At 39.5% G+C, this 15282-nt stretch overlaps 2 protein-coding genes across 2 annotated transcripts in view; one reads left to right on the top strand and one right to left on the bottom strand.

The window, feature by feature from the left end:
* Nucleotides 1-15282, bottom strand: part of PRKCD (protein kinase C delta) — a 186337-nt gene that overhangs the window by 131960 nt on the left and 39095 nt on the right. The window lies entirely within an intron of this gene.
* On the top strand, nucleotides 1145-12855 carry RFT1 (RFT1 homolog). Its single transcript, XM_061357290.1, has 13 exons — nucleotides 1145-1256; nucleotides 1414-1499; nucleotides 1958-2074; nucleotides 3307-3500; nucleotides 4078-4175; nucleotides 4626-4760; nucleotides 5674-5752; nucleotides 6030-6080; nucleotides 7565-7695; nucleotides 8920-9064; nucleotides 10091-10196; nucleotides 11500-11749; nucleotides 12626-12855. The coding sequence occupies exons 1-13, from the start codon at nucleotides 1179-1181 to the stop codon at nucleotides 12788-12790; spliced, it is 1635 nt and encodes a 544-aa protein (XP_061213274.1). The 5' UTR covers nucleotides 1145-1178; the 3' UTR covers nucleotides 12791-12855.

Below are 15282 nucleotides of genomic sequence, written 5' to 3'. Positions count from 1 at the left end.
TTGGACCAGTTTAGCACAGTTCGGCCCACTTCAGCCCAGTTTAGCACTTCCCAGACCAGCCCAGCTCATTTTAGCCCATCTTAGCCCAGCCAATTCAGCACAGTTTAGCCCAGTTCAGACCAGTTTAGCCTAGTTCAGCCCTGTTTAGACCACTTTAACCCGGTTTACCCCACTTCAGCCCACCCCATCCCACTTAAGCCCACCCAAGCATAGCCCAGCTCACTTTAACCCAGTTCAGCCCAGTCCATCCCATTTAGACAAGTTCCGATCTGTTTAGCCCAGTTTGGCCTAGTTCAGCCCACTACAGCCCAGTTTAGCCTAGATCAGACCAGTTCATCCCTCTCCAGCGCAGTTTTCAGCACTGTTTAGCCCAGTTTAGCCCACTTTTGCCCAGTTTAACCCACTTTGGCGCAGGTCAGCCCACTCCAGCTGAGTTTAGCCCAAACTTGGCTGGGTTGGTCTGGGAAGGGCTAAACTGGGCTGTACTGGGCTGAATCCTGCTAAACTGGGCTGGAGTGGTCTGAACTAGGTGTGTCTTGGGCGGAGCAGGGGCTTTCTGGCGCACCCAGTGCCTTTTTTTATCTGCTATCGCCTGCTCGATTTAATAAATTTATAAATTTATAATGTTTTAAAACGAGATTGGCTCACTCGTTGATAACAAACTTGTCTAAATGGGCCTGGACTGGGCTGAACTGGGCTTCAATTGTCCCTGCACATGGCAGGGGGCTTGGAACTGCGTGATCTTAAGGTCCGTTCCAACCGTAACTATGCTGTGATTCTAAGACTGGTGGGCTTGTCCTCGGTTTAGGAAGGAATTAGTGGAACGTGCATGGACATTCTTTTTTAAGAATCTCCGTAAAATAGCGTTTGTCAGGAAATGCCATGAATACGGTGTCACTTCTCATCAGCCGGTGTGCAGATCTCGGATGGTTTCAGCACAGCACCTGCGTGCGGGGCAGAAAGCTGGCGCTCAACACTGGGTTTAGCACCTGAGCAGCCCGGCGCGGCCGCTTGTTCGTAAGCGAACCGTTCGTGCCGGAAGCGTTACTGCAGCGGGCGCGCTCCCGCGGGAGCAGCCGCGTGAGCACCAATTCCCCGCCCGGTGCCCGTTTTCCGCTCGCAGTTGGGGCGGTCCCGGCCGCGCTGACGCGTTCGCGGCGCGACGGCGTCGCCATTTGATGCGGGCGGGGCCGATGGGCGCGCAGGAGGTGCTGGGGCAGGCCACGCGGCTGGCGTCCTCCAGCGCGCTGCTGCAGGTGCGGGCGGGACCGGGGGCACCTTCCTCTTCTTCTTCCTCTTCTTCTTCCTCCTCTTCTTCCTCCTCCTCCTCCTCCTGCTGGTGGGTACGCGGGGGCGGCCGCCGCTTCAGCCCCGCTCTGCCCTCAGGTGTTTCCCGTGTGGCTTTTTCCACAGGTGCTGTTCCGGGCGGTCACGTTCGCCCTCAACGCCTTCACTCTGCGCTACCTCTCCAGAGAGCTGATCGGTGTGGTCAACGTGAGGTGAGGGGGGGCCTGGGTCCCCCCATGGCCACCGCACCGGGCGGCTTCCCAGGCAGCGAGGGAGGGCTCTCGGACAGCGTTTGTATAGGGCCGCCTGGGCAGGGTTGGCTTATAATGATTTGCATAGCGCTGTTTAATTTACTGTTGGGTGTTCTGCAGTGTTTGGTCGTTGACTGCCTCCCGACTTCTTTTTTCACCTCAAACAGAGGTACTGCTGGCTTGTTTTCCATGTTAAATCATTAACTTGCTGAGGAAAAGCGGCGTAACTACTTTCCCTCATTTTTTTATGGTATGGTGATAATTTATTTCATGTCACCATGTTCTCTTGCACATCCGTTACTTTTGTCTGTCAGGCAGGCCTCTGTAAACACTGAGTGATGTTACTGCGTGGAGGATGTCAGAAGTAGTGTGTAAAGGAATCGTTTTCTCTCCTTGTTTTTCTCTCTCCCCTCCATTAGGCTCACTTTGCTGTATTCAACGGTTGTCTTCCTGGCAAGGGAGGCGTTTCGCAGAGCCTGTCTGAGTGGAAGTGCAAAGAGAAACTGGACCAAAACAACTAACCTGTTGTGGCTGACGTGAGATACCTTTAAAAATTTGCTACTTTGGAATTTAGTTCTTGTCTGAAAGCTCACAAAATCGAGAGCAAGTATTTATTTACTGAGGTAATTACTTTAGCATTGAGCATGCAGTAGCCTCAGTCATGTTTCAGGACTGATGTAGGAAGCTGGTTAAGTCTCTTGATTTAGCATTTATGTACTTAATCTCCTTTTGGAGCACATGGGAAGGTGCATCACCCAAGCTGTTATCAGGAGCTGTTCTGTCACTTACCCTGGAGATACCGTTGAGCACTGATACAGTTTAATGGCAGGGCAACATCAGTGTTGCTTTCAGATGGTTTAATACTGATTATTTTCAGTGTGTTGGATCTGTTCTCTCAGTTGTGTTATAATCAGTTTCTTGACGTTTGACAGCCTTTCGGGTGGGTATTACATGGTGGAGTTAACAATGCCTGTGTGCACCTTTTTAAACTTTTCCTTGTAGAGAAGCATAACTTAAAATGGAGATTTAACTTTCCTGAAGGATCTGAAATACCTCTTAGGAACTTGACGTCAAATGCTTCAGGGATCTGATAATAGGAGGCTCAAGTAGATTCTCCCTCAATGATGTAAAATGTTCTGTGCTCTGCCAGAAGCTTTGTCAACAAAGCTTCCTGAAGCAGTGTCAACAGAAGCTGATGCATGCGTGCACTCCTGTGCCTAGCTTGGCTTTTCAGCTACACTCACTAGTGGAAGTGGCTCTGAGCTACAGTCGATCATGGTGGACTTGCATTCCTGGGATGCAGGCATGCATTTTGTTATCATGCTGCTGTCACTTTGTAGAGAACCAATGATTTCTGGAAGAGTGGGACAAGCAGTTGGAATGGTGGCACCTTTATGTGTTACAGCAAGATCCAAGAGAGCTTGTCTGCCAAACCCCTGGTAACCACAGACCACAAAAATAGTGTTTTGCAGGCCGATAAGGGATCAGAATTGTTTGGTCTTAGGAAGTGAAAAGTGCAGATAGGTGACCTTATGTTAGGTTCTTGAGTAGAAAATAGACAAGTCAGAAAAGTATTTTCTGTTTCTTGCAAACAGTGCCTTAAAGATGTTCGTGACACAGGAAAAGAAGGTGTTCTTGGTATAGTAACAATAGAAATTATTCCTCTGGGCCTTTTAAAAAAATGATGGCCATGTATGACTATTTAATTTTTATTTTTTTCCTGCTGAAGTAACATTTGTATTGATTTGTTTTTATGTTAACTTTTTAGAGTCCCTCTTGGTGTTTTTTGGTCTGTTTGCTTGGGCTTAGTCTGGCTACACTTGCTCGAAGTACCTGATCCTTCTGTGGTTCCTCATTATCAGGCTGGTGTAGTAGCATTTGGTCTTTCTGCAATTATTGAACTTCTGGGAGAGCCATTCTGGGTTTTAGCACAAGCTCATTTGTTTGTGAGACTTAAGGTTAGTAAAGTACATGGGGTATACGTGTGTGTGTGTGTGTAATTATCTTTCTGTATTGAAAAGAAGGGATTGCTGAGCTAGATCTTCGTGTATTTGAGCATATGAAAAAAAATAAACCTTGTGCATACTGTTTACTACTGTATAACATAGTTGTAACAGGTATAAATTTGTAGCTGTTAAAGCAAGGAAGTTGATTTATTTAGAAATACTTAATTACGAGTTTTAATCGGAGGGAGAGTCATGCATCTTCCATGATTTCATATTTCAGTTGTTTGTTGATGTGAAATTGTGAAATACAATTGAGAACATGTTTGTCTCGAGCAAAATTTTCTACCTTATGTCCCATGCAAAGGACTGGGAAAGTGCAATAGAGGAATTGTGAAATGCAAGAAAAGAAAATTTACACAGGAATTGCAATCTTAGATGGTAGACTCAGCAGAAACTGACAAAGTGGTGCTGACTTTGAAAGTCTTCCTACGTATTCCTGCATAATTTCTGTGTGTGAAGCTAATGTAATGTAAGTTTGTGTGTGTGGTTAAGTTGGCAGAAAATAACCCTTCTCTTTTCTTTCTTAAAGGTAGTTGCTGAAAGCCTTTCAGTAGTGTCAAAATGCATTTTGACAGTTATTTTAGTAGTTCTTTATCCTCAGTGGGGCCTCTACATTTTTTCCTTGGCTCAGGTAAGTTTCCTGTGTTTTCTTTCTCAGTGTTGAGTTAATGGTTGGACTCAATAATCTTCAAGGTCATTTCTGACCTAAAAGATGCTCTGAGTCTATGAAGTAAGAGATGTAGATAGTAGCTACTCTGTCAACTTGATTTTTGACTGAGTGGATAATTGCTTTGTATTGGACTTTAAATAATAATTCTCAAAATCCTGAATAGAACATGAAAGTTATTAAAGGACTATTATAACGTATAAATTAAGAAAAAAAACCAAAGATCAATAATATTCTCGAGAAGAGTTAAATTTAAGTCTATATGTAATTTGATGTTGACAGGAATAAGGACTACTTAATACATTTTTTTTCTCACTGAATTCAGAACTCTCAGTATGTAATTCTAGCCTGCAATTCTACATTTGTAAGTTAAGTTTATATTACTCTTTTTTCTCTCCTTCCCTTTCTTTCCAGCTTTTGTATACCAGTGTGCTGGTACTGTGCTACGTTATTTATTTTGTGATGTTTTTGGGATCTCCTGAAGCAACAAAGAAGTCATTTCCAGTTGCTAGAATGAAAGCTTTATTGCCCAGTTTGGTGGAAGATGAGGTAGGTTGCACAGTTTGAAGTCTGTCTTGAGAGAGCTTTGAAAATTAGTTGGAGATAGGGGAGTTGAGTGATTTGGGGGATATCCCTGCACTGTAGAAGATAAGACTGATTAAGGAAAAAAGAACCAAACCAAAACATAATTCTGTTTGTAGTTTGTGTTAGCAAAATCCTTGTCAGGAAAAGTTAGAAAACTTCACCTCTTTGTGCTTATGGGCCTGTGGCTGACTTCTCATTTAGTAGCTTTGCACAAACCATTAAGTGGAGGTAAAAACCGATCAGTGTGTGGGAGAATCAGGTATCGCACTGGATCAGAGGCAGGGTGGAAAACAGTATCAGTTTAACATGGGGTTTGGTATGTTGACTTTTCCATAAAAAACCCATGGTGTTACGCTGCATCCTACAGATACTCGGATTATCTCTGAAAAGAAAACGAGGCAAAAGAATGAAAAGGTGCAGTGAGGAAGATGACATTTGAAAAAGATTTACAGATTAGAAAGAGAAGTGCTTGTTGGTTGCAGGACTTGTAGGGACAGTTTGAAGAGCAATAAACAATAGATAAGTACAATGAAGGTGAAAGTTGTATTGGCATGCATGTGGGTTTGTTTTTTTTTTCCTGTCTCTTAACTTTGCTTAGTATTTTCTTTAGAAAACATGTTTGAGTAGTTTATCTGCAGAACAGTGAGTTCCAGCAAGGGACAGAGTGTTTGTGAATCAGAGTGATGTTGGTGCTTGAATTTAGCAATATCTTAGATCAATTGTTAGTAACTGACATTGTGGATTTTCCTCCTCAGTATAGTCAGAGTTAGCCTACACTGTTGTACTGGCTTTCTGTTTCCTGTTTCACTCTAATTTCAATCATGTTTCGGTACTTTTTCATTTCAATACCTGTTTCATTTCAGTACTTTTTTTGCAGACCTTTGTTAACTGGAAGGAAGCACGGTTGACTTGGAGTTTCTTCAAACAGTCCTTCTTGAAACAGATTTTGACAGAGGGTGAGGCTTGATATATACTTGTGATGGAGAAGGGCTGGTGAACAGTATTTACCAAAGTGATATAAAGCTTGAGAAAGTTGGCGGGGGGGAGCAGTGGGAGTGGGCATGTAACTTTCAGAGGTTGCCCGATGTTACCAACCTGAATGATGTTCTTGAGGATTTTCGGAACTAGGTGCTGTCTTGTTGGATTTAGTGTCTTGAATACTTACTATTGGAAGTGCTAGAACAAGCCCCTAAATGTTTCCCAGTATTTAAGTTTTTTGTTTTGAACTTACAGGTGAACGATATGTGATGACTTTTTTGAATGTGTTGAATTTTGGAGATCAGGGTAAGTGTCATGGTATTGTGAAATAGTGACATAGCTTTCTTAGTCCCTGCTCTTCAGGTGGTTCTGAAAATGATTGAAAGTATTTGAAGATAACTTGAAAATCTGGGACAATTTCAAAGCCTTTGTGATGTTGAGATACATGTCAGAGGATGATTGATCCAGACATAGAAAAGAATTTAAGATCCTGGATTTAAACTGTATTTTTATTTTGGAACAGAACTTTCCAACTGGATGTGTGATACCGTGTATCTTGTTTCTTAAAAAAAAAAAAACCAAAACAAGAGAAAACCAATAAACCCCAAAAGAAAAACCAACCTCAAAACTCCCTGAAAACACCACCAACGAAAACAAATAATCCACCATCACCGCCCCCCAACTTCATTAGTATCTGATTGTGTTATAGTTGTCTGTCTTTGGTTTTTGTGAATCTGTTTTCCTGCTGTTTTCTGTCTTCCATTTGAATCTGTGTTAGCTGTTACAGCAAGAATGCATTGCCTCTCAAAACTGAATTATGCTCTGTAAAGGAAATCAGTGTGGCTACAGAGTAATGTATGGCAGTAGCCATTCAAATGACTGATTTGGTGACAGCTCGGGTCTTTGCAGCTTGGGGAAGTAAAATAGGCTGTAGTTGCTGGCCCACAGTTAGAAGTTGCTTGGCTAGTTCAAATTACTTTCAGTTGCTGGCAGTAGTATGTTCCCTTGTAAATACTGAGTAGATGTGCTTGCCACCAGTAACTGGGGCTGCTTCTGATTCTCCTCACCTGCAGAGCAATTGAGCTGCCTCTTACTTGAAGGGTCTTTAAAAGAGCAATGCGTATGAAGTGCCTGGGCTCTCAGAATGTTGAGGAGCTTTGGTCCAAGTCCTGCAGAAATCAGCCAGAATCATATGCTATTATTTTTCTGTGAATATGTGAAGCACTTACCCATATGCCTGATTGTATGCTTTTGTATGCTCTGGATTGTGTGTGTATACACACACACGTAGATGCCTTAGCAGGTTTGTAGTGACGTTCTGCTGAGGATGGAAGTGCTGGGAAAATGTCATGCAGGCTTGCTCTTCCACTGGAGTGAAAGTAAAAATGGAAGAACCTCACCCTAAAACTAGATGTCTTTCTCTTCTCCTGTATCAGTAAATCCTTGCGTTTCTGCTCTCATTCAGTAAAATTCATCAGGATCTTTTAACTTCCTCTAGAGTAAGAATTTTAAATGTGACTTGGTGCTATTACTAGATTGACATTTCTGTGGTTGATGCTTTTGTCCCAGCTTTGCCATCTCTGAGCAAACCTTGTAATTTTGAGCTGTGGTTGCTGTGACAGAATTTTTAGGGAACACTGTTTTACTGTTGTGCAAAATTCCATTCGTTTTCTCTTTGTTCTGTGGAAATGGTAAATTAGAATTCATGTTGCTGTTAAAGACTTGGAATTAAAATGTGTCTGAAAATATCACAGATTGCTGCTATGTTTTTTTTTTTGTTTTTTTGAAAGGTGTATATGATATCGTGAATAATCTTGGTTCACTGGTGGCCAGGTTTATCTTTTTGCCTATTGAGGAGAGTTTTTATGTCTTTTTTGCCAAAGTGCTAGAAAGAGGGAAGAATGTAAAGGATCAGAAGAAGGTATGTTTAATTTCATATTAGTTACGTGTTAAGTGCTCGATTTTTGTTATTGGTAAGTTACATCACAGAAATGTGACTGATAGAACTTATGTTTAAATTTGAGTATAAAGGCTGTTAAAATTGAAATGTTGAAGTGGAGGACAAAACTGTTGAGTGAGGCTGGACCAAAAACCCAAGAAAATAGGTAAAATGGTAATGAAATGGAAATTAAGGTATGCAGTGGCATAGTACTGCCTTGTACTACCAATGATGTTAACATCAGCTGCTCCAAAGGGTGTGATATAAACCCTATTGTACCCTGTGTTTCCAGATATGCTTAGGCAATTATTTTAAACCATGAAAGCAGGCTATTTCTATTAAGTAAATGCTGTCTGAATATATTTACTTGAAAACATAAGTAGCTGTTCAGTATTAAACAGTAATGCTTCCAGAGAGTGCAGTTTTGGAAAGAAAATAATTGTCTTTTTCTTGAGCTTTTGAATTGTATGTGGGGTATCAATGGTTAAATGATCAAGAGCTTTGTTCCACAGAATATTTTTTGTGTATGCTTTAGGTGTGACATTCTTCATCAGCCTTGAAGGTCAGCCTGGGCTTTTGTCTGATGCTATGACAGGTTTTTGCAGGAATCTTGTTTCTTGCACATCAGCATGCAGCTAAAACAAATTCCATGCTACAGGGCATTGGTGGGCTAAGAAAAGTGTTACATATATGTATTTTTTATACATAGTGCACCAGATATGTATAACTGGCAAAATTATGATGAGTTTCTCTTCTATGTAGTGAAATTACAAGAACTACAAGGATGCTTGTAATGATGTAGTAGTAGTGACAAGTTACTTGTTCTGGTGTGGCAAATCCTGTAGTCTCGTGTGGCAGTGAAAATCTGACCCTCTGCTGACTCAGACCTTGGGCAGGTGCTGTGCTGCTCTTTGCCATTTACTAACTGTTAAGCATCTGCAAGTTCTGTTTCCTTGAACATGCATGTTAAAGGCTAATATTTGTGTAAATATGTAACCTGTAAAACCTAGAATGGAGTAATAAATACAGTTGAGGCTACATGTATGGATAATTCAGTAACAAAGTGTAGGTTTCACACCTTTATATACAATGCAGACTGTTTGGGTTTGGTTTGTTTTTAATTTTTCCTGTGAAGTAGATCATCTGTGTGAAAGTAACTGGTGATGTTCATTCTGATCCATGTAATGGATGACAATTTTTTTTCAGGATGATGTTGCTATGGCTGCAAATGTATTAGAATCACTGTTAAAACTTGTACTTCTGACTGGCCTTACCATCACAGTTTTCGGGTATGCCTATTCTCAGCTGGCTCTGGATCTTTATGGAGGCTCAGTGCTCAGTTCTGGAACCGGTAAGGATTTATAGAGCTGGCAGAAGAGCACTGCACTTTTAGAAACTGCAGCTATTATGATTTCTTGAGTCAATACAATTTTTTTGTCTGTAAAACTCCTGGTGAAATTAGTGACTTGGCTTCTTTGAATCCAGAACTCCACATTTATTTTGTAGTCACATTAAACTAAAATATACTGAGGAGCTCCAAATAAGTAGGATCAGGTTTGGGGCTCTACCTTCCTGCAGTTTCACACTGTTGTAAAAGAACATTTCAAAGGATTATTTAACTGCTCCATGATATAAAATTGCTGACTCCCAGCTGTTTAAACCAACAATGACAGACCCCCCAGAAACCCATACAACAAATTGGAACCAGAGTATTCACAGTTTGGGCAGTTGTTCTTTAAAACTGAAATGGGAGGAGTCTTAGTAATACGAACTACATTGCTGCCATGAAAGAGAGTATTCATGGATGCACACTAACCTGTTAAAAAGCATGGGTTTTCTTTCCCCAGTGTTAGAATTTCTGAAGTACAAGAAAAGTTGAAGGTTTGCATGGGTGATTTTTAAATCATGCATAAAATAGTTTTGCCCCATAAAAATATGAAGAACTTTTTCCATCTAACACAATTCTGAATGTATTGAACAGCTTTTCTGTTTTTCATACTGTTATGTTCAAAGTACACTTTGTATTGCTTTTATTAGCTCAGGATGACTGGGATGAATTTCCACAAATTTCTGTATAGTGCAAGATTTGGGTTATGATAAATATTTTTAAATTTGGAAATCCCTCTTAATAAAATCCTTTTTTTGATGGATATCTTTTCTTTCACTGTAATAACTGCTATTCTTGGGTGTTTGATGTCTTATTTGTTTTTTTTTTGTCTTGTCAAAATACACAGACAGGAAACTTGTTGAAATGAATTCACATTTCCATTTTCAGTGATGACATTACAGCTTTTATCTCTTAGTATCAGTGAGTATAAAAACAATGTGGTTTTATAAAAGAAGTAGTATTTACTTATTATTCTAATGTGTTTCTTAGGTCCAAATCTCCTTCGATGTTACTCATTGTATGTCCTATTTCTTGCTGTCAATGGAGTAACAGAATGTTTTACATTTGCTTTGATGTGTAAAGAAGAGGTGGACAGGTAGGAAATAGTGTCCCCAGAATGTTCTTGTAATTAATCTGCTTGGAGTTCAGTATGTAAACAGCAGTTCTAGGGGGTTATGTGCTTGGAAGTGCTTTGTTTCCAAAGAGCAAATTTTTGCAGTCACTTTAGGAAGTGACAGTGTTGAAGCTTCAAGCTATGTTCCTTGTCTCCAGAGCCAGGCGCAACAGATAGGCAACCAAGCATGCACTACTTGAGGTTTTTACATGCTTGTATTTGTTGATAAACATCAATCTTAAAAATGTATTTGTACTGAATTTACAGAGAGATTGGTGCATTTGAAACCAGCATAAAAATACTCTGCTCCACTGAAAACCAGTTAGCTACCTGCATAGACTTAGATGTAGAAGCTTTAGCAACAGTATAAATGCTTGGGTAAAAAGGTCAGAAATGAAGGAGTAGAGATTTTTAAATTAGCTTTTGGTACATCACTAACTGGGAAAGCAATTTAAAAGTCTTGTTTTCCGTAGATACATGCTTGAAGTTACAGTTTTTAGGGCAGACCATCAGTTAAAACTCATCAAAATTTTGCAGCTGTTAGAAGTTCATATACAGGTCCTGTGTATCAGGTAGTCTTCTGAATTATCTCAGTTGAGGGTCTGAATTGTTTATCTGCTTTCAGTAGGAGGTTGAACTAGAAAATCTCCTTGGAACCCTTCAAGCCCAGATTATTTCCTTATTCTCTTCATCCTGATTATTGACTTTGGAGCCTGGTGGCCTTCCCAGTGCTTTCCATAAAGCGTTTATTGCTTATGGAGTGGCTGCCCCTTACAAGGCTTTTCAAATTACTTTCAGTGAGGTCTGCTTTCCACAGTCTTAAGTAGTATCTCTTTAGACTTAGCAGTGCTGCTTTTGTGGCCTTTTTGAATTGTGAACTTGTTTCAGAGCCACTGTTTGGAGCAGAAACTACATAAAATGTTCTTGTTGAACATGAATTTTCTTCTGAAATAAAATAGCAAAAGTGCACAAGTTTTTACGTGACTAATCACTGCTACTAAATTCAACTTTATGAAATGAGTACACAGCTGATTAGTAAACCAGAATTTCCTTCACATAGTACACTTCTTTATTTAATGTGTTTGATGTATTTTCCATTCTTTCAGTGAATTTTTTAATTAACATCTTGGTTCTCAAATTTATCTTCTTCCATTAGAAAATGGGAAGAGAATTTCAGTTCCTTGTTTTAGAAAATAAATTGTGGTATTTCTTCAAAGATAAAGTTCATAAATCAATATTGTAACTGTACACATTCATAAGCTGGTTCTTTTCCCCCTCTTCCCAGGTACAATTTTGTTATGCTGGCGTTGTCTTTCACATTTCTGTGTATCTCTTATTTCTTGACTCACTGGCATGGCAGTGTGGGCTTTATTCTTGCCAACTGCTTTAACATGGGTATCCGAATAGCTCACAGCATCCACTATATCTATGATTACTTCAAAGAAAGCACTTACAGACCTCTGATGGGCTTGCTTCCCTCCCCATTTTTGGTGTTCATTTACATCATAAGTGGAGCGATCACTGGTTTCTCAGAGGTAAGCATCTTTCTTGAATTTTGCTTTCGCTGTGAAAATTCATGTTGAATGGGCTTTGTGACCCCAGGCAGAGAAATACCATTAGCAGAGGAATACCATTAGCTTATGAGGATAGACTGGAAGATTTTATTACAGGCAAGGCAAGATACAATATTAAGACATTTTACTTTTGATACGAAGTTCTCTCTGCCACCTGTAGAAGGTATATATGACAAGTACAATAAAATGTAACATTTCTGCTTTCTGTAGATAAATCTATATCCTTAGTTCTTAATAATTGAAGTTTTGCAGTAGCACAAACTGTTACTAAACATTCTGTAATAACAAAGCAGGAGAGGGAAAGCAAGCAAAACAAGAACAGAATAATTGCAAAGAGCATATTTATCACATTCAGTCAAAGATGGTAATTGCACAGACTAATTATTAGGGATATGGTAGCATTGCAGTGTACAAAAAATGTGACCATTCTGCCCTAGAAAGGAGAGCTTTGTATTTTGGAATGGGAGATTCCAGTTTTCCTAGAAAATAGCCCAATGCGTTGCTGCAAAGTGACAGCCTTTTGTGACAGCACTAGGAGAGTTTTCCTAATATCTAAATTAACATATTTCTGCAGGCCAGGTAATAGCTAATGTCCCCATTTACCAGGTAGCTTCTGAATGCTCAATTTTTGCTGACAGAAAGTCCTTAAGAAAGCAAATACTATGTCTGCTAAAAGCGATTTATTGGAGGATCAGCACATGCGGCAAAACCGTGCTCAGCTTCATGGTTGATGTTAGCATGGTCAAGAGAAGTGTTGGATCTTATTTTTTACTGCGACAGTAAATCTACCTTGTGCTGACTAGTTTTTCCTGCAATTGCTTGTTTCCTCTGTTGTAGGTGTTCTTCTGCTGCGATAAGGGTTGGATGCCAAGACTGATTCACATCAGCATGGGTGCTCTGTGCTTTGCCGCAACCATCGTTACTATGTTCTTCACAGAGACCAAGCTGATCCACTTTGTCAGAAGCCAGTTCCTGTCCCGATATATGAAGAAAGGAACATGAAATGCTCATGTGCGGAACAGTTCTTGTGTATGCTTGCAGTAAAGGGCTATATTTTTTCCATAAGATCAGTAGTGTCCTGGGTTCTGCAGAGAGATTGAGTTGTAAAGCAAGTGTGCAGGAAGTTCTGATGTTTACAACTCAATGAATGGGATACACAGCATGTGTCCATGCTAGCTGTGGAAGATCGGTTCATTGATCAGATTTATTTATGAGGGTGTTAATTAACTTGTCAAAAATAGCTGAAAGAGCAAAGGGATTTTGAGCAATGTTTGACAGAAGGTGTTAAGTACAGTCATATGCTGATCGTAAATTTTACTTTCACTCCATTGTTTTTTGGTTTGTTTGAGATTTGAAATGCCAGCACAATTTGCCTCAATAAAAATTTTGTCTTGTCTATGGAATTGGATGTTAAATATATTTCAAGGGTTTATGCATATTGAAACTTCCATTATTGGATAGAATTTGCTCTTTTTGTTGCAGCCAGTTTTCATGTCTTGTTCCTTTGTTCAAACTTAACCTTTATATTGATTTTTTTTCTTAATTGTTGAAAATGTGGACATTCTGAAGTTGCAAAATCAGATGTTAGGATGCTGGGTTTAATTTACTACTGGTGTATTTTCTTGCTGGTCTAAAATCTGAATTTGGCAGTTTCAGCCTGTACAAGTGGCATGTTTATAATGATCAGCATTCCCTTTGCAGTGTTTGGATGGACCAAAAAATGTCAAGCTATGAAAAAGTGTGTGCTCAGACATGTACAGTTGAAAGCTTTTAGTTTAGTTCTGTAACAACTCTGCAGATGCTCAGACCTCTTAAAAACCCACTTCACTGTAATAACATTGTGGAGTTCATCCTGGTAACAGTAGTCCCCAGTGTGAAATGCTTTCTGGTATCGGTGTCTTCGGTCTGGTACTGTTAGAAAGATTTCCTAAACTCTGATCATTTCCACTTGGAAATCACCAGAGATACTTTGTATGATTTGGTGTTTTACCAAATTACCTCAGAGAAGCCCAAGTGCAACAGTGGAAGGAAAGGTGCGCTCCCTCAGCTAATGGTGATGTCTCCATTGCTTGCCTGAAAGGTACTAGATAGAGACTTGCTGATTCTTCAGAAGTTGCTATGAAATCTGTTAAACCAAAATAGACTTATTGTGTCTCATGAAATGAATTTGGTAGTTCTTTGCCTTTTAAATTTCTAAATTCTGAGTTGTCTTGCATTTCTGTCAGCTATGGAGTACAGCTCCTTATATTGCAGGGGGTTGAAACTTCTGTATCATAGATTATCATTGCATACAGTTTATTTCCTTTATTGACTTGTTTACAATTCCATAAAAAAACCCCAAGGTACTTGAACTTCTGAACTCTTTCTAGGTCTGTCTTTTTCTCCATGACTTTGGGGCTTTACCTTGGGAATATGTCAATCTGTACAATGCATTTTAATAATTACTTGGAGTGAGAAGTTTTATGTAGCCCTCACTTCAAGTGCTTTGGAGATTGAAGTACTTGTATAAAATGAGCTTGAGTAATGCTGCCTTGTCTAGTGTTAGAATCCCAGCTGTGCAGTGGTATTATTTTTGCCAGTGTTATCACACGTATGATGATGTGAGATCTCACTGTTCCAATAGTGAGCTGTTTAGTCTCATAAATCTTTCTTAACGTAAATGCTTTGTATGCATTTAAAGAGAAGTTACATTTTTAAGCTAATTCATTTTATTTCATAGGGGAAAGGCTTACAAATATCTCTTGCATCCCAACAAATTAATGGAATTTCATATGAATCAGGAAGACATTTAAGGTGGCATAATTTTTGTGTATTTGCAAATTAAGGATACATTCCTCTTTTAAACTTTAACTGTAAACAGTTCAGTGGTGGTTGGCTGGGTTTTATCTTGGGCTTTATTTGATTTTGATATGTTTTATGAGGCAGGAAGTATAGACCTATAAAGATGTCTCCTGGTTTCTTATTTATCTGTGTGATCCTTAATGTGAAAGCTGTTAATTGCTTTATTTCTAAAGCAGCAAACTGTCAAACACAGGGACAAAGTTGAGATTTGAGCTTGACCAAATTTCCCTTTTGATTACAGTTCTGTCAGGTGTGCTGTCAAAGGCACAATGGGATGCTTGTGTGTATATTTCACGAAGCTGTTCTGCAATGTTCTGAAATCCTTTCCTTCAAACCAAAAGAGAATTAAAGTGCTTTATTTGGAGAAAAATTATTTCATACATAGTGGTGTGTTTTTCCTAATAGCTGGATGAATGACAGAATAATAACTGTAAGCTGGTTATATATTAGGGTAACACCAAATAAAATTTATTTCCCTTACATTCTGTTTTTGTCTTCCACTTGAGGCTTGTTGGAGTGTTACTTGTATCTTTGGTACAGTCGATGCTTAAATTTGGTTGCATTTTCTAGGATCATTTATGTATAAATTCATTTGTCAATCTAGAAACTTACACATCATTTCCTAATAGATATATATTTTGGTGAGAAGTGGC

This window comes from Neopsephotus bourkii, unplaced genomic scaffold, assembly GCF_033783945.1.
Source record: "Neopsephotus bourkii isolate Nb327-2 ecotype Australia unplaced genomic scaffold, CSIRO-AGI_Nbou_v1 NB_887, whole genome shotgun sequence".
Classification (NCBI taxonomy): domain Eukaryota; kingdom Metazoa; phylum Chordata; class Aves; order Psittaciformes; family Psittacidae; genus Neopsephotus; species Neopsephotus bourkii.
Note: the sequence above shows the minus strand (reverse complement) of the source record. Positions and strands in the feature narration are given on the sequence as shown.

Excerpts from the sequence above, each read along its gene's own strand:
- RFT1 (XM_061357290.1), top strand. The coding sequence starts at position 1,179 with ATGCGGGCGGGGCCGATGGGCGCGCAGGAGGTGCTGGGGCAGGCCACG. Across the intron at positions 1,500-1,957 it reads ATCGGTGTGGTCAACGTGAG|GCTCACTTTGCTGTATTCAA; the intron begins GTGAGGGGGGGC and ends CCCCTCCATTAG. Across the intron at positions 5,753-6,029 it reads GAAACAGATTTTGACAGAGG|GTGAACGATATGTGATGACT; the intron begins GTGAGGCTTGAT and ends TTGAACTTACAG.